The sequence below is a fragment of the Epinephelus fuscoguttatus genome, linkage group LG15, assembly GCF_011397635.1.
Source record: "Epinephelus fuscoguttatus linkage group LG15, E.fuscoguttatus.final_Chr_v1".
NCBI classification, from domain to species: domain Eukaryota; kingdom Metazoa; phylum Chordata; class Actinopteri; order Perciformes; family Serranidae; genus Epinephelus; species Epinephelus fuscoguttatus.
In genome coordinates this window covers 32904102-32926885 of record NC_064766.1, presented here as the reverse complement: position 1 = coordinate 32926885, position 22784 = coordinate 32904102, and the positions used below count along the sequence as shown (strand labels likewise).

Here is a 22784-nt window from a genome sequence, read left to right as displayed (position 1 = left end):
CTCAGCATGTTGGTGTTTTTATTTATTTTTTTAATCTTAAATAAACTTTAGTGTCTTAGAGCTTTGAGAAAATATGTGAAGTTGCACACTGGAAAAAATGGAGGTGTCGTGTTCAGCGGGAACAGTTTGACTGTCAGTTTCAGGTAGATCTTTGTAGTTGTTTTGCCACACTAGTCGTTATCAGACTGTTACTTATCTCCTGTAATGGCAGGACTCAATTACTCAATTCACCCTGTGAGAGAGGGAGGGGACCCGTACACGTTTGAATGTGCATGGGTGTTCATGTGCACACTGTGCAGCTGTAGAGACCAGAGATGGAGGAAAGAGCAGTGGGAGGGGTGACCACAATGGCGTGGGGGTTAAGTTTATTTGTACACAAAAATGGTGTATGTGTAGGCCCCGGACCACCCAGCTTGATCCTGTATCAGTTAACACCGACACCCCACCCTCACACACACCCACACAAACACAGCAGAGGAGGAAGCTGACTCGCTCCTGACACTTTTCGCTCTTTTTTCTCCTTTTCTTTCCCTCTGTGCTCCCTTTGCTGTCACAGGATTTATTGCATTCCTTCGGCAGAGCATTTCTTAAATTACAGGTTTGAAGTTCCTGAGTCACGAAAGAAGAAGATGAGGACAGGGATGTGTGTGTGTGTGTGTGTGTGTGTGTGTGTGTGTCAGTCATTTGCTGTCCTCTGTTTCCTATTGTGTCTGCGGCCTTGCAGGAGTCATTTAGACTGTCTCTTGTGGCCTGATTATGTGATGTAGCTGTGTGTGTGAGAGAGACGGAGAGATTATGATGTCTCGTCTTCCATCTCTACTGTCCATTAGATGTGTTTGTTAGCCTGTTGGTTAGACGGGCATGTTTTTATGATTACTGCGTAAAAAATGAATATCACTGATGTGGCTTGGTATGGTTCATTTATACCATATATTGTTTATATTAATGTTCAGTATCCTGCACTAAAACCATAATAGTGCTGGATATAGAATAAATAATAGTCACAAACTCATAAATGTTTCATCCGCAGTCTGCAGCACAGTTGAAAGTATGACTTTGTTGATAACTCTTAAAGTATGCTGGATTTTGCTCAGCGTAAGAGATTGTTGAAGCAGAAATCTGACACATTTTCACCCTGTTTAAAAGGTCTCTATGGGAAATCCACAACGTATGAGCTGTCTTCACATGGTGCTCAACATGGAGGTGCCTGAGCCAGCAGCTGGTAACTGTGCTAACTCCACAAACAGCACTACACAACAGCAACAATGCTGACAGAGGTAACGGCCTTTACCAGGGGGGAACCACAGGTTGGGCGTTGCATTTACACAAAAACAGCATCTTGACATTAGGGTTGACTGCACTATGAGCACACTGCAAAGCCTCTGCAATCAGCCAGCCAGTTTGGATTACAACACACACACACAGGCAGCATGACTTCATTGTCTCAAGATGCCGGTTACTCCGCTATATCTTTACACAGCAAACAGTGTTTTGCTGCAGTGTTAATGCTCTGAAAATCATATACAGAACATGAAAGGGGCAATTTATGATTTAGAAAAACACTTACTTTTTGTGTATAGAGCAGACACTCTTATTGATTTTACACATCAAGATTAGTTTACCCATGTCTGTAAAACAGCTGTATAATGTCTTCTGTTGCTCTGGAGGGACTTCCTGGAGTCAGAGAATATAACTTTGATGATGTCTAAAGGGTTATTTTGAGATGGGATCCCAAACTGAAATATTTTAACAGAAATCCTGAGTTAAAGTTGCCTTATTGGAAATGTAGTATTCAACCTTTTTCAACCCACTTTCCTACAAAGTATGTTTATCAATGTATGAGTGTGTTGTTGATGTACACTATTTCCCCACAGCATGCATGAAGCCAAATAAGTTCAACTTCCCGGGTATGAAATTATCCAAATCTTCCGCATCATCAGGCCCATAGAGCAAACAAGACTTTCACGAGTCGAGTAGCTAACTTCCTCTTTAGCCTTCCACTAACTTGAATGGGGTATAAAATATTTAATCGTGCAGCTCAGATCAAATCCCAATAGTGAAGCGAATCATTTCTCATGTCTCTCATCCACTGATTTACAAGCACCTTTTTCAAAATGAGAGTCTATGAGAAAAGTCTTTGGACCTAATGGCATCTCATGACAGGAGGGGCATCATCGTGGGGGTAAAAGCTACGCCCCTGCATGACAGACCCAGGAGTTGTAATTCCACAGTTTGGCCATTATGTCAAATCTATGTGTCAAATTGGCTTCAAAGCCCGACGCTGTTCCTGGGGACCTTACAACATTTAGATTGTGTGTGGTGGTGGGACCCAATCCAAAAATCTTGGAAAGCAAAACAAAAAATGTTTAGAGAGATATTTCACTATGTTTAATTGGCAGAGATGTGCGCTTGTTATCATCTCCTAAAAAATGTGAAAGTTTTGTATACTTACGGCTTGAACAGTGACAGTGAATACATAGGATAAATCTGGATAATAGCTAGTAGTCTGTCTGCACAATGGAGTGCAAACCAAGAAGTCACACTTTAATTTGACTGGTTTCCTGACAAGAATACATTCCATAAATGTGGGTCCCAGGCTGAAAAGTTGACTGCTAAATAAACAACGTATTCTTTATGTGGCCCCACCATTGAATTGTCTTCTCACAGTGTTTACTCTAGATGTGGCTTCAGCTGACGGATTGAAATACTTCTCTGTGCAGTACTTTTCCATGACCCTTGTTTTACCTGTGTTTGCTTTCCTGTTGCATTCCTCCCATTTCATTCACATTATGTACGTCTGTATTTTTTCTTTGCATTATCACTTAGTCACTTCTATCAATCTATATGTCATAATTTTCTTCAGACAACAAGAGAGTCGGGGCGATAAAGTGAAAGACAACATTTGTCACCTCAGTTATGAGGAAAAAATGGTAAAAACCACAGTTAAGGCTCACTTTGTCCGTGCTCTTTGTCTTGGCTGTGTTAACCTTTTTAGCGGTCTCACACTCTGACCTCTCTCTTCAACCACATGATGAGATCTGGCAGCCGGGTGTGTTTGGGTAGAGGTTTGTATATTTACTCAAAGACCCCAGAGTCCCCTCAATACAACGCCACCATGGCTGAGCCCGCCTTCCAGCTCATACATGTGTTTGCCGGTGTATGTGTGCACACATGTGTGCAGGCTTACCTGTGTGTGACTATTGTTAATCCTCTGTCACACAAACTAATCAATGCTGTCTCACACCCTTTGAGTGAATGCATGCATGCGTGTGTGTGCACACATGCGTACACAAATGCGCATGTTTGCTTTGCAGATCTGGAGATCAGATGTCAGGCCGCAGATCATATATCAGGCTGTCTGTCGCTCTTTGGTTTCGTAGTCTTGTGGAATTTTCTGACATCTCTACAAAAGATTTTCATCTGATTATGCATCCCAAACAAATCCGGAGAGAAGAGAAGTGATCTGTAAAATAAAACATTTTTATGCACAGATTATCATCAGTTACCGGTTTTGCTGGCGGCACATTCGCCCACAAAATTTGTTTTAACAAGGATGAAATCTAGCATGTTAAGAAATGAAGATGCTCTCACACATCTGCAGTGACATATAAAAAACTGGCGTCTTTTATTTTGTGGCAAATTATGAGCTCTAAGCTCTGTGTCTGTTGCAATGTCTTTGCACAATGTGTAGTTTCTTGTGTGTGTGCGCAGAGGGAATCATTAAGACATCACTTTTTTAGGACATTAATGTCATAGAAGTTGACAGAAGTCTGGAGATTGAAAGGCTTGTTCATGTCCGAGTTTTTTCCAAGTCTGGGAAGGAACCCAAAGTGGGTTGGGGAAAATTCCAATGGGTGTCAACTTTAGTGCTTTTCAAGATAAATGTGTTGTATGACACTTGTGGACGTGATATCTTGACACTGTCTCATGTCTCACATGTATACCTCCAGAACAGCTTTCTTAATCTAATACAGCTGGTTGGTTAGTAGTTGAAAGGGTCGGGTTCCCCAAAACACAATAAGCATATTTTCCCACTTATAAGAAGTGGTGTCTGACCATGAAGAATTTGGTTTTATGGGCCACTGTTCTAAGCTAATGGCCTCGGCCTCCACTAGAATACAATGAAAGTGAATGGAATTTTGTCTGTGCTGCACAAAGTACTTAAAAATTACAAAATTTAGCGGCAATGTGTTTTTCAATAAACAATTTTCCAGTTACTCGGGATATTCCAAAGATCCATATGTCTGGCATTACTTTTTATTGGAACTACTTTCTACTGAGGAAGAAGCTCTGATGAAAACTGTCCAAAATAAAGTCTGTGGATTATCTAGAAAGAGTTTGATAAAGTTGGGGAGGAAATGTTTGGACTTCCTCAACTTTGATTTATAATGTGAGATGTCAGCTAAGCAACAACAGCATAACGCCTTTTAGGATCAGAAAATGTGCAACCAAATAGTTTGGCCTGTGTTTCTTCGCTTTTTCCAGTTGGATAAAACAAGCAAGATTATCTCCTTACAGCTACGTCTCTATGGTGGGTCGGTCATTACAGACTCAACCTTTGCAGCCCAACATTGAGTTAATTAAAGGGACAGTCAAAAATACATACTTTTCCTCTTAACTGTAGCGCTATTTTTTATTAATCTAGATTGTTTTGGTGTTAGTTAGTTAGTTAGTTTGTGTTTAAAAATCCCATTTCTTTGAATGTTGACATTCCATGCAGTTAGTTTCACTTCACCAGCGGCGTATGAGCCACTGATTGTAGGTGTTTCTACCTACTCATCCCTTTTTTCCCAGCAACTTTTGTGCCACCAAATGTGAAGCAATGGGCATTAGTTTTTGGGATAATGGGCTATTGGAGAAATGGGCGTTTGATCCAGTGGGACATTTTTCAAATTAACAGGGCTTTGGAATTTTCTCGATCTGACCTCATCACATACTGAAATTTGGTCATGGACCTTCCATGTCCAGATACAACCGGAAAGGTACCCTGGGTGTGTTGGTTGTTGATGTTCTGAGACGCCATGTCAAGTTATGCCTGTTTCATGCTTTGTCTTCTTACAAAATAGACTTCCGTTTTCACAGGACATTTACCGTTAACAAACAGTCTCTTTTAAAATCAATGTGCTACGTCAGTACTCCAACAACTAATGCATGTGGTTAGGTTTAGGAAAAAAGAACAGGGTTTGTCTCTCCCGGGTGAAAGTCAGTGTTTGTTGGACCCATCCACCACCAATCCCACCCACCTTACTCAGACTTTTGCAACCGGCCACGTATCATGCCAACGTTAAAGGACAGCTTTCTTTCCTCAGTGTCTGATGCTGCAAGTCACTGCCTTAGCTCCCGATTTCGACGGCTTCGCAGTGAGACCAGATTGTAGATCACACTTCCATCTGTGCAGTGATATGGTTGGTGGGTGCAGTTTGGTAGCAAGGTCCTTGGATTATCTTAAGTGACCGGGTGATGATATCTGAAAAGAGACATTGCTGTTGAGTTTTTCAAATGTGTTTTTTTGGCGCTTTAAGCACCACAAACCGAGTGCCATCTAGTTTCATTATATTCGAAAGAAGGCAGACATCTCTACGGCTGATATCTCCAACACTGTGCAACTCACACCAAAACAATTTTGATAAATGGCACTACAGATAAGAGGCAAAAATATGTTTTTTTAAATTGGGGGTGAACTGTCCTTTTACTATTTTAACAGAGATCCCAAAAGACACCAAATGTCTCATGTTGGAATTTGGAGGACTGACATGAGACTCTCGATCTGTGTGGAATTAGATGGTTTTAACAACGTTCAAAGCTGGATAAGGGGAAACAAATGGGGAAAAATGTGTTTTAAGGGCTAAGACGTGTACGTGTTGAGTGACTTCACACATGCTGGTCTCTGCTTTTGCTTCTGCTGAACCCTGAGGGGTGAAATAGAAAATAAAGACCCAAATCCTTAGATAGATGTGTTGGATGGATGGTGGAGACAAATGTGCGATACATAGACATCCCCAGATGCACAGAGAGGTGGGGTGGAGTCTGAGCTCTGGGTTGGGGGGTCGGTTGAGTAGCTGGGTGGCTTCATGGCTTGAGGGCTGATCGTGGGTGAGCAACAGAGAGACAGAGAGAAGGGAGCGAGCGAGTGGGCCACCCAAGTGGCAGTCAGTCAGAAACCTGTGTGTGTTTGCTGCTGACCCCTACACATTAGCACAACACTTCCTCAATTTGTCTTCTGTGTTCTCCGGCCACAAATGAATTTCCTCCCTCCCTTTTTTTCTCCACACACTACCTTTCAAGATGCTACACCCCCAAACACACACACACACACACACACACCACCCCATCTCTAACTTAAACATCTGAATACATGCACACACAAACACTCTTTTTACAAGCTTTAGAGATACAACAGTTGCTTATGTTGCTTGGAAACAAAGAGTGTGTGTGGAGACACAGATCCCATGTATGGGATAACAACCTCAGTGACATGCCTTACACACACACACTAAGCCAGATATCCCTGTCTGTCACTGCAGAGGCCCCCAGCTAATTAACTAAACATTGACTGGGTGGTTGATTGGGATCACGTCTTAAATTGCTTTGCCGTAAAATCACAGGAAGACGAAAAAGACCGACCTCCTTTACACCCTCAGGTGACCTTTTCTCTCTAATCTTATTAGCTGGAATGTTTATAACAGCTACAGCTGAAACTGCAAACAGATCGGCTGTTACAAATCATTAAAATAAACATTTTGTCTGTCTCAAATCTGCAATTACGTTCCCTTTTTTGCGCTTTAATTTTACAACAAACACTCCCCCTTTAAATCACTTTAATCAGTTCAATTTAACACCAAAGCTACTGAGCTTAACAGATACAGGAAATGTTTAAACCATGACAGATTTTGTTTTATAAAGAGATAAAAATGGTCGAAAAAGTTCCTGTATGATAGAAATGTTTATTTCACCTTTACAGCTTTGTCAAAAATGTGTCTAAATATCGGCAGCTGTATGTTGCCTCAAAGAGGAGCTTTACTGAAAGGCTCGTCCGTTGTTTGTAACTGATCACAATTGTGCGAATCTCTTTTTGAAAAGCAATACCGTTTCAGCCTATGTTTGCTCACATATACTTACATATGCACACACACAGTCGTGGGTTTCTGTGCTTTCTTTTAAAGCTACAGGTCTGAGTTTGCATTACCACCTGCTAGCTGTGTCTGACAATACCTCTGTTACAACCGCACAAACAAAGACTTAAAGAAAAGTGTGTTTCTCTGTCTCTCTCTGTGTCTTGTGTGTTTTTCCCCCAGAAAGGCAACCATTCATTACGATGACAAAGGGGTAAAGAAATGCATTATCATAATTAATCTTGTGTGAGACTGTGGGTGGCAGCTCTGACTCTGCTCTGAGACTGACAGAGGTGCTCAGTGCAGAGAGGGTCTCTCCGCTACCGGGCAACTTTTTGCTTTTTTGCTGATATCTCAGAAACATAATTATAGACTGGTGAAGTTAAAAAAAAAAGAAAAAAAAGAAAACTCTTACGGGTTTTCCCAACAATATGTAAGATGACTCTTTAAATCAAACACACCAAAATGAAAATGTTTCATGACTGAAAAAGTACAAAGGTTTCGGTTCACGTAGAATATGGTGGATATCTTTTCCCATCATGAAATCACACAGCTCTTTGTGTGTTTTTTCAAACAGCTTTATTTGTCTAGTCAGCCGGCGTGTAGCCAAATATTCTGTTTGGTTATCATGAAAATGATTTATTCATTTGGATAAGACTTGACCTGAAATGTGTTTGTGATTTGTTCTCTCTCTCTCTCTCTCTCTCTCTCTCTCTCTCTCTCTCTCTCTCTCTCTCTCTCTCTTTTTTTTATTCCAGGGAATTTTTTGTTACAACCCAGTCTTTTTAAGAGCTAGATGTGATGCTCTTTAGTTTGATGCTTTAAAGTGGTTTGCATAATGGAATTACTGTAAATTGCCCTCACACATAGATAAGTATACACAGGGTGTAATGAGAGGGTAGAAAAATTATTATCATCACACCACCTCAATCGCCTTCAGATTGCTCAGAGATTGTATAATGTGTAGGGTCTTTATCTTTATTCTAGACCTGCATCAAAAATCATTCATTTACACTTTTTTTTTTAGATTTTAGGGGCCAGACTAGTTTTCAACATAAAAGTCTAGACCACACTTTATTTTAGGGAGTAAAAGCTTTGCATTGCTTGTTGAGGCTTCAAAGTTTTAAGTCTCAATATATTTAGACAATCACAGGCAAGTGTGGATAATATATCTTGACTAAGTAATCTCAACATATTCCTTTTATTATGTGCAGTAGCTTTTTGGGGTAATATCTATCAAGAAACTGGACATATGAAGACACACTGATATCTGTTCAATAAGACATAAAGGACTGTCATTAAAACGGGACAGTAGAAGGATTTAAAAGATAACCACTTCTGCTAATGTAATATACTTTTAAAGTCAAAGTTTGGTGTTCACCTCTCTGCGTAAATATGGACAGTGCAAGCAGTTGCACTGGGGCCCCTGGGGTGGAGGGGCTTGTAGAGAGCGCGGGCCCTTGCAAGTGATTCAGATTGCCACCTTGGGAATACTGTGTACCTGTCTTCAAAGATACGTGATAAGAAAAAGACTATTATTCATTTAAAAATGGTGCCATTTGCTTTAAGTGTCGTCAAAAAAGGCAAACCCATCTGCATCATGGCTTTATGTTTATTTTTTAAATAGTCAGCAGCTATCTAAAAATTACATATGCTTTTTCTGTACAAGCTATAAAACAAAAAAATACACTATAAAAACTATTCGATTAAATTATTATTTTTTTTTACTTTCTTTGATATTTTTGTCAGATATGCAGTTATCATTGCTGGGTAATATGCATGTTGATGTCCAATGTCAAGTCTCTATTTATGTCAAAACAATACATGCATGATGGCGTGCATTAGGGCCCGTCGTATCTTCCTTACACCCCTGGTACATGGAACATAAATAGTCAACATACGGTTACACAAACATATATTGAATTACAGACATTCTTGTTTCCAGTTACTCCATATTTAATCAAGTTAAAGCTATAGTTGGTTACTTTAATTAAACTAACTTTTTTTATATTTGCTGAAACTGTCACCACACAGCGCTGAACAGTCCCTCCAGAAATTTGTGGGCTGTTTTTTGGATTGTTGCTGCCTGACATGCCTGATTTCACGGCAGTTTTTCTTAAAAAATGTGGCACTTGTTGCAACGTTTACAGGCATTTTTGTAATGATATTGCCGGTGTAGGTGAAAACTGCAAAAATTGTTGTGACGCTGTCTCAGGTTTGGAGCATCTTGTGGGTATATTGTGTGCTCTTGCTGCAGTTTGACGCAGCGCTGAAGGACCGTGTCCGTGAGCTGCTCTTCTGCCTGGTTATAATGACCTGACACAGCACAGCATGACCTCTTCCTTACTGGTCATATTTTGCCGCTCACGGCAGCGGTCAATATCCGACACCAACCTGTTAATCTCACACTGACACTGAAACAGCTAGACTCTGTCATTAATCGTTTTAATAACAATTGGGTAACGTTAGCAGTGTGATACTAACAGTTAGCCCTGTCACTGTGTTTGTATGACTTATGATAAACAGAAAGAAAGAAAGAGAGAGGCTTAGTGAATCAAGTTGTAGTGATGGGACATAATTGCAAGGTCGCACAGAATTGATGGGGATTGGCTGAATTTGCGTTAATATTTGGTGATTGCATCATCACAACATCCTGGAGGGATTATAAAATGAGACAGGTAATCTCATCTCATCTCTCGTCTCGTCTCGTCATCCTCCGCTTATCCGGGTCCAGGTCTCGGGGGCAGCAGCCTCAGCAAAGAAGTCCAGACAGTCCTCTCCCCCCACAGGTAATCTGTGAAAAAAATAATATTCCTTTACCTATGTTATTGCCTTGTAACACTTCTAATGGCCTATCGCGTGTGAACGAAAACGTTCCAACATGGCGGCTGGATCAGAAACGTTCTTATTTTAAGGCTAGACGGTACACTAAAATTTGTTTCTGAAAACATTTGAGGTGAGATATAGGCAGTAACAGAGTCTTGATGATAAACATGACTGACAACTGTGTTAGCGACTCCTCAGCTCTGATTGGTTGTTTTCAGTGTGTCCTGGTTGATTCTAGCCAATGCCATTAAAGACAGTGGGAAGAGGAGCAGGAACATATTTTTTCCACATACTATCTCTTTCATGTACTTATTTCAGAACACAGTGACAGTTTCAGCAAATATGACACAAAGTTATCCTCATAAAAGTTACCAGCTGTAGCTTTAACTAGCTCGTTTGGCATCTTGTTCCTTCTTTCTGTAAACCTTTTAATTCCTAGGAATATGTGCCTCTTCCTTGTGTTACCTCCTCAATGTTCCCCAGATACAAATCAGTGTTATATGGATATCCCAGAACGTAATTTATAGTTGTTACTTAACTTCTGCTGTGTGTCTTAGACGATTCAGACTACCACTGTTTTACTTCTAAAAAGAAATAAAAATATGTGCATACGTTTATTTTACATCTCTTTTATTCTACTCTCTCATCCATCTTTACTTACTCCTTATGAGAGAAAAAGGAGAAATGCAGTCGTGGGCAGTCTCACTGCCTCGCTCTTCAATAAATAAACACTCTCTGGGCCTGAACCCTGGGCGTCTCGGCTGTTGTGCGACGGCTGAGTGCCAGAGCGGTTCCGTAGCTCTGCCTATAGCACATACAGAACCCCGGACGGACAGCCAGCCATGCATGCATGGATGAACGGATGGATGGATGGAGTCACTGGGGAGACATGAAATGGAGGAATGGAGATTGGGGGGAGGGAGAAGGAAGAAGAAAGAAGGAAGAGCAGGAGTAGAGAAGCAGATGAAAAAGGGGAAAGATGAAGGTGTTAAGAAGAAATAAAAGGAAGAGTAGAGGAGATAAAAAATGAAGGGGAGAGGGTTGGTTGGAGGGAGGGAGAGGGACCATGTGGGACACAGGACACGGAGAAGAGAAGGAGGGAGAGAGGGCCTGGGCGGTTTGTGTTTGGAGGCTGGGGCGGTGTGATGGCAGATATCTGCACAGCGCATGGTCATCTCAGATGGTTTATTTATCCAAGGCCTCCAGACCAGGCCTCGGACCTCCCTGAGTTTGTTAGGCTTGAAGGGGCCCCCTACTACACAACCCAATTCCTCACATTCCACATTAGCTCCCATTTTCAGCTGCCTGTTTCCCTCTACCACTCAACCCAACCCAACCCAGTCCAGGCAAACTATACCCAGTCCCAGCAAAGCAGAAAGAACAGGCCGGCCGGTGCCACCGTAGAAACCAGAGCAGCTTATAAGAACGTATGGTCGCCTCCATTTGGACAGATGGATGAGTAAGAATATATGTATGTACGTGTATCGTCTAACTGCTGCAGAGAGCTGTGGCGTGGTGGTAAATGAGAAGCTAACAACAGTATCTATGATCCTGCGTTCCAAATCAATAGATCGACTCATTGTGAGACACCCTGTTTAATCAAGTTATAACAGGAGATCTGAGGAGACCAGCAGAAATGCGTCTTTGATCTCTTTCAGACCTTTAAAGCTTCAAGAAGATGATCTGAAATAAAGAGTTCAAAGGAGATCGTAATGATAAAAAGAATTACGTAGATATATGACATTATGGGAGCCTTTAAATTTATTTATTACCCCAACTTCTGTGAAAGTTTTGATTATTTAGCCACCCACGGCAGCCCAGCTGATGACTTGTAGTCTCTATTCCTCACCCTGATGTCAGCGATAAATCATACTTTTAAAGCAAATGGTTACAGAACAATGTCCAGATGGGCTTTGCCATCATTTATATTGTAATGAGTGTGATAAGAGATGAAAGAAGAACTCAGATCCCTCACTTATTTAAAAGTATACAATAAAAGAAAAAAAAAAACACTTTTTTTTTTTAAGATTTTTAAGCCTTTAATGGATAGGACAGACAAGTGTGAAAGGGGGAGAGAGAGAGGGAGTGACATGCAGCAAAGGGCCACAGGCTGGATTCGAACCCGAGCCGCTGCAGCAACAGCCTTGTACATGGGGCGCCTGCTCTACCACTAAGCCACTGACGCCCCCCAAAAAAAACCAAAACAAACAAACAAACAAACAAACAAACAAAAAAACACACATGTTTTAAAGTTAAAAAAAATACAGAAGTATTATCAGCCAAATGGTCTTAAAGTGTCAAAGTAAAAGTACTTGACTGCAGATATAATCTATCATCATCAGTGTATAAGTAGCATTTTATGGTAGCTGTTTGAGGCAGAGCTGATTTTAACTATTTTATATGTTGCAGGTAAATTAATCAGCATAATCTATAACAATGCATCGTATTATATAAGCAAATTATATCTTTATCGTGTAAACTGTTAACATACAACGTTGTATATACAGCTGTAAAATAGATGTAGTAAGGTGGAGTAGAAGTATAAAGCAGAATAGCATGGGTAAATACAAGTACCTCAAAATTATACTGCAAAGAGGGCGTGACTAAATGTACCTACTTCTCTAAATTACTGATAATTATTTGTTTTTTATTTATTTAAGACAGATCATGTTGCCATCTAACTTTGTATAGATGCCATTTAAAACAAAGTAGAATGTGAATGTTTTGTTCATGAACATATATTCTTAGTTTTTTTTTATCCTGACAGCCACTTTCATACAAATTTCACACACTATATTTCGCAGTGTTTCATACTAGTTTGATATGTAATAATTAAAACAGGGCATACTAGACAAACATGTCATATATATTGCACTAAACAGCAGTAGCATAAAAACATTTTACATGAGCATAACGTTGTATAAAATCTGTGACAGTGGCCATAACTGAGACAAAAATACATGTGTTTATAAAGTTTATGCATTTTTTCTTGCTTTATCATTTGAAATTGAATGTCTTATATCATATTTAGCTTGTGACGGACATTTTCTACTTTATTCTGACATTAAATTAATTGGAAAAAATGACTGACAGATTATTTGATAATGAAAATAATCATTAGTTGCAGATCTAGATGTGATCTCACAATCATTTCAATTCATTTTAGACAGTACAATAGTATTTACAAATATGTGTTTAATCATTATCTTCTTCCTTACTTCCTTTACCTGTAGCATCATATAGATGCTGCCCCATGAGGCTGATGCCCAGCTCCTATGACAGTGACATTACCGCACATCCACAGTGTGTTTCTTGTGTCTTTTGCCTCATGTAAACAGTGATGATGGATATAACGGCTCAGCAGCAAGCTGTCACATCAATTGAACGTACACGTACTGTAGCTGTCATAAACAGAATGAGCTTACAGCACCAACACCTACATTCAAATTGCTTCACTTCAGCTTCAAATTGTTTTACAGTCGCCCAAAGGGCCTCAAGTTAGCACCAGCAACCTGACAAATGTCCTGCACAGCAGCACAGGTTGGTGTTTAGGCGGAGAATGGCTGTGTAATCTGGTAAAGTGTTTGTTCCTCACCCCCATATTGTCATGAGTGGGGCCAATGGGGGCTTACATTAGCAAACCACCAAGACTCTCCTAACCTCTGTCTCTTTTTTTTCTCCAGAGATTAGAAACAATCTGGTCTGAGAACCCCCCTTTCATTCTTTCTTTTTCTTTCATTTTCAGATGTTGTTCTTAGGTGAACTGCTCTCTGAACTCATGAAATCATGCATGGCAAGACATGGAAACGTTCCAAAAGTCTCCGCAGAGATAAGGGTGTCACACTGAACCAGGCAGCTCTGAGGTGTTGATGAAAGAGGCGCATATGTGGAGTAAGTCCTGCGATCCTTTCGGGGTAACTTTACAGGGATGAGGGGTTATATTTTCTAGGGTGTAAGAAGGCCTATCAACCTTCTTTTAGAAGCTTTTTGGCCACAAGAGTTGAGGTTACAGCTGTTAGTGCTAAAAACCTACACACATGCATTTCTCACAGCTGCCTATAACAAACTGCACTGGCAGCAAATACATGAGAGGGTAAAAAAAATATTTTGGGGGGTGTTCTGCAACAAATGTGAGGCTCCAAAACCTCATCAAGAATAAGATGCCCTGAAGTGATATGAGAAGTGTTGAAAGATCTGTAATTCCCCCACACACACAAAAAGAAATGAATCACATGTTTATATTCTTGTCTAAAAAGCTGATTCTTTTTTTCTTTCTCTGATTGGCCCCTGCTGATGAAACAGGAAAAATTGTGTGCGTGCGTGCCTGAGGCTGTGATATCAATAGATGGCATGTGCGATTGCTTCTTACAAACTGGAGGGCCCGGCCACTGGGAATAATGTTGAGAGAGCAAGTGAGGCGGGCAGGCAGCAAGCAAGCTGTGTGCGTGAGTGCGCGCGCGTGTGCGTGTGTGTGCATGCGTGCGTGCGCGGCTGTACAGAGTTTATTGAAAGAGTTCCTCTCTCCCTTCCCCTCCTCCTCCCCCTCCCCCCCCCCTCCTCCTCCTCCTCCTCCTCCTCCTCCCCTCCTCCCCTCCCTCCAGCCCAGGCAGCAGCAGCCTGGGTGGTCCCCCTCTCTCTCCACTTTGGTGAGCTGTTGCTTAGCAGCTAATAATAGGCGATGTTTGCAAAGTAATTTGCCTCTTCCTTGGCCAATGGGAGCCGGAGCACTTTTCCATCAAACCTCCCTTTTCAGGATTTGCCGAGAGGCGAACTTCTCCAAATGTTACCGCTACGGGATCAGAGTTAGACTTGACACGGACGGCTCAGACATAGGCTACTACTACTACTACTACTACTACTACTACAACTACTACTCCTCTCTGAGACGTCGTTTCACAGACTATCGGGACGAATGAAGACTGAAGGATCTATACGGATTTCGGCGCATAATGTTGGGATGGAGTTTCGAGACTTGTTTGGCTCCAGGGAAGACTAGAAAACGTTCCTCTAACTTGTCGCCGGCGGTGCTGGATGCGCTCCTCTTCTATGTTGGATTATTGTCGCTTTTTCTGAACTCGCACCGATTCTCTGTCGCCTCGCTCTGCGCCCCGATCACCCTCTTTGGACTATGGCCTCGGATCGCGGGGTCCCAGGGGCCGGCGTCTATGGAGATTTACCCCCGAGTTATACGCGCTCCCAGCCGCCTGCGAACCCAGACGTGCTCCGGAGACCCAGCTACTGCCACGCTGCTTTCGCACTTAAACAGATCTCAAAGGTGATACAATGCTCGCAGTATAGTGTGGATTCACTGTGAGGGCAAGCTTTCATTCAGTCCGCAGATGTGAATTAAAAGTCTTCAGTGGCAGCTTTTTGATTTAGCCGTTATCTAATCGAGAGTTGAGGGCGCATGTGGGAATGTAGGGCTGAAGCAGCAGCTCCCAAACTGGGGTCCGGGGACCACCAGGACTCCCCGAGGGAGTGCGCAGCCAAATCAGGAGTAGTTCACTTTAACTGTTTATCATTTAACCAGAAAGATATAGAAATTGTCATCAGAGGTTGAAATAGGCAACAAATACTTAATGTTTTATGTTAACCGTGACGAAACTTGTTAGAAGACAGATCTCGCATGACATTTTGGCAACCCATCTGGATGAATAAAATGATAACAACTGAAGAGTTTCATATTTGGCAGCATGTTAACTTTGCTGTTTGTCTGAATGGACCCAGACTCTCATTCATTTTTGTTGTTAAAGCCACCGGGAGGGAAGCTGAGTGAGGGCTTGTTCCCATATCCGTGTTGTGCGTGTTTTTGGCTTTGTGCAGGCAGCGGAGAGCGCACTGGCCCGGGGTCTGTTTGGAAATGTGGTGGGTCCTGTAAAGGAATTCACTGATTGAGTTTGATCTGACAAAGCATCTTTGGACCGCCCGGATGCTTGGACGTGTTTCAGCACTGCTGAGAGAAACCACAACACCAGAGCAATGTCTTCTGCAGCAGTGACATTTGTAGCACAGGGACTCAATGTTTCGCCCCAAAGTAGAGATTATAACAGATAATTGACAAATTAGAGGGAAAATTGTGAAATGCAGCAGGGAGATGGATGTCAGCTGAAACTTTATTTGTTAGCAGCTCATTTTGTGAGTGTTAGTTTCATGCACCAAGTGATTAAACAAGGCTTCTTGTTGCAAATAGTTGCAACAACAGTTAAATATCCTGGTAAACAGCAGTACACATATGTTGATAACTTTGCTCTGCATTCTCACCACAGAACAGATTCATATAAGACATCTAACACAGTGACACCTGTTTTTCTAACTCTTTGAATCTGAACTTTCACTATTAGCTTCCATTAGGTCCTGAGTTTGTTCTGATTGGATGAAAATGGTGTTTTTAAAGCTCCTGTTTCTCTGGACGCTGTACATTTAAACAACTAGTTTCCCCGAAAGCTTAACATTAGTAGGCTACAAATTGTTGCCACAACTGTGCAGAGTAAATCATCTCAGATGTGAGGTGTCATGGGAGATCCTGTCCCGGGTCTGGACTGAGTTCAGGCAATAGACATGAGGTTTCAGCAGGAATCTGACAGCGCTCACCCAGTGTAGGACAGCACTGCCATCTAATCTGTGGTTAGCTAGTTAGCACCTTGACTTGTCATCCTGTCATGCAAAGCTTCACCTTATATTCCACACAAATACACCTCTCTCTGTGCACAGATGTGTGTTGTCACTGTGCTTCAGAATTCTTCACACTTGAGACACAGATAGAGACACAAGCTGTGAATCCTGCCTTTGTGGACAGTTGTGCAATGATGCATTATTTATGTGTGGTAACATAGCAATAATAAAACTGTCCTTTTCTCGCCCTCCCTCCCCTCCTGCTTTGAATCCAGGGGAAGGCGGTAGGTCAGAAAGCTCCTCTTTGGATCCGGGCGAGGTTCCAGGCCCTCCTGTTCTCTCTGGGCTGCCACATCCAGAGGCACTGTGGGAAGGTCCTCTTTATTGGACTCTTAGTGTTCGGCGCTCTGTCTGTGGGACTCCGAGTCGCAGCCATCGAAACGGACATCGAACAGCTATGGGTGGAAGGTGAGTTCAAGATGTTTCTGTTGACCTTTCAAGCGATGTGATGGTGTTTCTCACACAAACACGATGTCACGTATCCTTCAGGTGGTGTCGCTCTGTGAGTTCGGTTTTAGCTTCGTGGCTGGACTTTTTGTGAGGAACTGTCAGCTGAAAATAGTTCTCGATGACTTGATTTTTGAATGACAATAGTGGCTGGTGGGAAGATGCATTGAGGCCATGATAGTTAGTGTCATCTCAGTGCCATGGGAGGGCACTAGGTGTTCAGTGACTGATAGACTGACTGGCTGAAATCCAGACTGAAGAGAAGCAGCAAGAGTTCGATTTTAGGACACTGGTTTTAAAGTTGTGTTTATCTTTGTCTGGATGAAATTAACACCGTCATTACTGCACAGAAGGAATACCAAAATAGCTTGCAGATAGAGTATTAACCTCCTTTTGCGCAAGTCTCTTTTTCCTGTTTTGTTGATGTGTAAATGCTCTACGCTGTATTCCACAAGCTCTGTTTTTCATTCATGTCTGTTCATGTCTTACTAAGTCAGAGTTTACCTGAGAAACCCAAACACTGACATTACTCCATTGCAATCTCTCCGTCTGTCATGCAGACACTATCTGTTTCTTATATAGGCACGACTGTGTTTGTGATCCTACGCTGACTAACAGACTTTTACATCTGACACAGCTCTCTTTTCCTGCTCCTTCTGTGCAATTTAGATTGAGGTTATCTGTACATTTTCAGCGGTAGAAGCAGCTTTATTTGGTTTTTCACACTGGCCAAATTCCTTTTAAACCCCCAGGCTTTCAGTGCCGGGGCTGATCCCCGCAGCAGATGGACTGTGTGAATGGTTAGCCATCTTTGAGGGCTCTGACCCCTCCCCCCCTCGGCTCCCTGTGTGGTCCCTAACTATTCTTGGATTCCATTCAACAAGAGGCAAGCAGGCAGGCAGGCAAGCAGGCACCACCTCCCTAACCCCCCCCCCCCCCTCACCCCTCCCTCCTCTCCTCCTCCTCACAAGAAGAAAAAATATAAGTGAATGCAGCTGAAGTTTACCCACCTGTTTTGCACACTCTAAAAGCGCTACAGCAGTTGGTGAATATAAACAGACTCTATGGGGTTTTTTAAGCCCACCGTGTCACCGGAGGACGGGGACAGGCGGCTCCCACAGGAGCTGTGTGTGGAGGTGTTGGAGAAATCACACGCTGCTGGTGTCAGGAGAAGTGTTTGGAGGCTGTGTGCTTCACTTGCACAGGAATTTACATAAGTTCCTGTATCAGGCACAATTAAAAAAAAATTGTAATTATTAGCTCAGCGCTGCAAAAGCTTTTTGCAACAAACAAAAAAACGCAGGCAACAAGAGTTTGAATTTCCACAGTCTCCTTTTTCTTTGGTTTCATTCTGGTTAGTGTAAAGCTTCAGGATTACCTCTTGAGCTAATTGGCAGATCCATCTCTTAAAGGAGATGTTTAGATGTTTGCGTGCCAGTTGTTTTGCTGTGGGATTGAGAGAGTTGAACAGGGGGGGCTGAAAAGGAATGCTGTGCCTTTAAGAGGCCGTGGCCATGTTTCTAAAGTTTCTGCCTGCCTTGTTTCCACCAATAGCCCATTGACAAAGCTGCTAGGGCCTCAATGGAGAGTAAAGTGGTTCGGTAACAAGGAGAGGTTAGTCCTCTCTCTCTCACACACACACACACACATGCACCATTGCACATACACCAGAAGAGGAAGGAATAATATTCTTTCTGATAAGACAGCTGATTTTATATTAAGGGACTCAAAGTATTTTTCTGCATTAAGTTTTATTGGACTGTTTCTTTGTGTTTTTCTGGAAGAAATTTCTAAAGTACTGTAATAATCTTATGAAACAGATCTTCCAGATTGCAGCATAAACAAAGCTTCCCCACTCGTGTCCTCATTTGTTCAGAATAAACTAGCTGTGAATTGACACCGTATGTGTGAACACTGCCAACATGGTGTAAGCTGTGTGTGTGTGTGTGTGTGTGTGTGTGTGTTAGGGGCATATGCTTCCCATCATTTATTCATACTAGATGCAGCCCCCACACTACCTACGCATACACAAACACATCCACTTGTCATCTTTGCCACCTTCGGTGTGTGCAGCCTGCTTTAGCCGTCTGTCTGCCCGCCTGAATTTCCTGACTGCGTGCCCGTCTGTCTGCCTGTGCTTTGTGTATGTCTGTTTATATTTCTACCTGTCTGTCTGCCTGCTCTGTGAAGTCAGGCCACCAGGGCTTTTTTAATTGCTTCCTCCCCTCCTACAGGACCAAAACACTGTGAAGCAGAGCACAGCAGTGGAGTCTGTCTGGAGGGAGTAGACAGAATAGGTCGGCAAAGTTATTGTCTGTGCCATGCGTACCTGCGTTCCCAAGCATACAGCCTTTATTTGCATCAGTTCTGTTTGTCTTAAGGATTCCTGTGCATTTGTAAGGAACACATGCAACAAAGGAGTAAAAGGGGTTAATCATGCCTGCAGTCCTCACACCTGTGTAGGTGAGAATAAAAGCCACACTATCAGGGTGTTTAGTCTGACAAGGGGATTAAGAACGATTTCTGGCTTACTGCTCATTCACACAGAGAATCTGAGACAGACATCACCCATTAAATACCTTCAGTTACTCACACAGATCTTGTTTGGCAAGCTGTGTTTTAAATGTATCACAGAGCAGCATACTGACATGACATGGATGAACGCTAACCACGTGTCATTTATAAGTGCTGGAATTACATTGCATTTCTATAATTCCCCAATTTCTGCAACTTCACTGCAAATGACACATTGCATACTGTAAACATACATTACACCAGCCTATGCGCTTTACAGCCTGCTCACCTTTGAGTGTGAAAGTTGGTGTGAGCTGGGCAACGTGTGACCCAGTCTATATTGTCCACACGTTGTCCAAAAAGAGAGATCGTAAAAAAAGAGGTGCAGGAAGAAGAGAGGGATGAGAGCAGACATTGGGGGGTTGGGGCAGGAACAGGGCGGCAGGTTTACAGCTAGCTGACACTTTTTTTTTTGCTCGTGTTTTTTGCCTGTCCCACTTGAACAAACATCAAGTGTGAGACTGTCTCGTGCACGTCTTTCTTCCACCATAAAGGACTGTGAGAGGCTGTGTTTGTATGAGAGAGAAGTTGCTTGTTTAGGCATGAGATTTTAACTAGAATCTGATTTCCTTTTGCACTGTGTTTGGATTCTAAGTCTTGTATCAATTGTTGAGACTTTCCAGCTCAGATTCTTCACCTTCTACAAAGGCCCATTTGAAAAGCTTGTTTGGGAAAAGACAGGAAAGAAATGGCCTCCATGTAAAAAGTGGTGGTGTTTACTCTTACATTAACTAAACTCATCCTTCTTGGCAGAGTTTGGGTGAGGCATGACAGACATGTACACAGACTCAAGCTGTCCAAATATGAGTGCAGTGAGACAGGGCCTATCCGGATAGCAGGCGCACCACATGTCCCATAAAGAGGCCATGTAGAAAGAGGATAGGAAAGGGGGAGGTAAAGACCATACGCAGTCCACATAGCATGAATGCATAGAGACTGGAGTGCTAGCTTAGCCAGCTAGGAGTGAAATCAGACCAAGAAACAGACTGATTAAAAGAAGGCCTCAATGAGAGAAAAGACATCTTGAGTTTGCGCAAACGAGCAAATGCACACGTGGGCATTTCGGTGTTTGGAGCAGTTTCTCTAAACAAACCTCAGAGCTGCACAGCAGGTAAATGCTATAATTCATCGGAGCGCACACAGCGCCCCAGTTCAGACAGAGAAAGGGAGCTCTATGAGGCATTATTGGAGGTGAATAGTGCGCGGTGGTGCCCCAGCTAGATAAATAAACTCCCAGCGCTCAGGGCCCAGGACCTCACTGGTAGAGAGAACAAACAAGACCAGAGTCAACCTGGGTCACTTCTAAATGTTTATTTCACCCCCCTTCCCGCCATCCTTCAATCCAAGTCTCCCTCATTCCATCCCCTTTTTCAGCATCCCCCCCAACACGCACACTCTTCAACAGTCAGACCAAGACCACCCCCCAACAAATAAACACACAGTGAGCAGCTATACATGCATATGACAGTCACATGGCCTCCGTGATACAGGAAACACACAGGCTGCTCCCTACCTGTCTTTTTAAAGTTTTAAAACAGAACTATCATCACGTGGCAACATTTACAGTGATAACTCTGGTGCCAAGGCTTTTATAAAAAAAAAACAAAAAAACAAACAAAAAAAAAGAGGCACTGGACTGTCAGTCTTTGCAACACTGAATGCAACATACCGAGAAAGACTGCAATGCAACTGAAAACCGGATAATGAAAACTCAATCAATATAGTGTGGCACCCTTTCTTTCCTCGCTGAAGAGCAACCTTTGTCTTTGGTCTGCACGAAATAAAGCGGCACCAGTCACCTTAGAGTTTGCACCATTTGCCTCTGTCTTTACACCATGAAAGTATAAAAAGTAAAGGGAGAGGGAGATGGAGAGAGACTGAACATTTTCTTGGTACTTGGGAGGGAAAAAAGAAATGGTTCTCGGGCTCAATAAATTCATTTCTCGTCTGAATGAGACCAGCAACGTGGAAAAATTTTGCCTTTCAGGCGGGGATGAATGTATGTTTCAACCACACATTAAGCAGTATTAGCGGTCAGTGGAGTGTCTAATGTGACTATTTTTCACAGTGGCCAACTCTGCCCATGATTAGCATAATTAGCAGAGGCAAGCCTATACATATGGAAATAGAAAGTGCCTAAATGCCAACCCTGGTGGAAATTTATGTGTGGTGGCTAACACCACTGGCACATCTGAATAGAATGTAAGTGAAACTGATTTTTCATGTTGTTTTCGCTGTTTTATACTGTTTTTAAGGTGTGATCTCAGGGTGGTTGTTTTTGTCATGATGGTGGGAGCTGCAGGACTAGAACACATTGAAACTGATCAATTTCGTGTTCACACATTAATTAGGATTTTCTCCTCCTAAAACAACACAACTGTCTTTGACGATTAATGAACAGATACAGCGTGCGTGTGAGGACAAACACACACACACACACACACGCACACTGTATTTCTATAGGTAAGATACCAAAGTGCCAGCTTCTCTTTCTTGCCCCCAGCCTCACCCTCCCACAGCCAACTCTGGCATTGTTTTACAGGCTGGGAAAGTTTTGGTCCATTTGCTTTTGTTGTGAAAAAAAACGTTCCCTCTTTATTTTATTCCGCTGTTTGTTGGGAAACATCTGAAAGAAATTGAAGGGTTGAATGACAAAAGGGGTCTGCATTCAGTCTGGAGCTGCTGCACTGAAGGATTGTATGGAGGAACGGCCCATCTGCTGGGGGCAGCCCGCTTTAGGCGGTGCCCTGGCTAGGGAATGCCATAGGGCAGGGCCGGGCTGAGGACCCAAAGTGGGGCACAGTCCTGATTCTGGTGGGTCCACATGTGACAAAAGGACAGAGAGGTTTTTTTTGTGTGTGGTGCCAGGCCAAGAGAATGAATTTCTCATTTGGCTCCTTTGCTGAAAATCAAAAGAAATAAAAGACCTCTTTTGGAAGACACTTTGAAAAAAAAAAAAAAAGTCTGGGAGAAAACGTAAATGATGGATAGAAGATGGCAGCCAAGGAATAGCTTTGTGTCTTTTTTATATTGTTGCTACTCTGTGGTGGTCAGACCTCCTTTCTCTTAAATCTATCTTTTATTAAGGGAGGTTCTGTGTAGACGTTCATTACTCCTCATGCTGCCATGCCGTGTAAATCAGGAAACTTCAAA

The 22784-nt window shown here is 42.4% G+C and overlaps 1 protein-coding gene across 1 annotated transcript in view; it reads left to right on the top strand.

Annotated features, from left to right (window-relative positions):
* Positions 1-14572: 14572 nt before the first annotated feature.
* ptch2 (patched 2) overlaps positions 14573-22784 on the top strand; it is a 29346-nt gene continuing 21134 nt past the window's right edge. The window contains exons 1-2 of the mRNA XM_049598862.1: positions 14573-15213; positions 16826-17018. Coding sequence (XP_049454819.1) covers positions 15067-15213; positions 16826-17018 — 340 coding nt within the window. The 5' untranslated portion in view covers positions 14573-15066. The remainder of the gene's footprint in view (positions 15214-16825; positions 17019-22784) is intronic.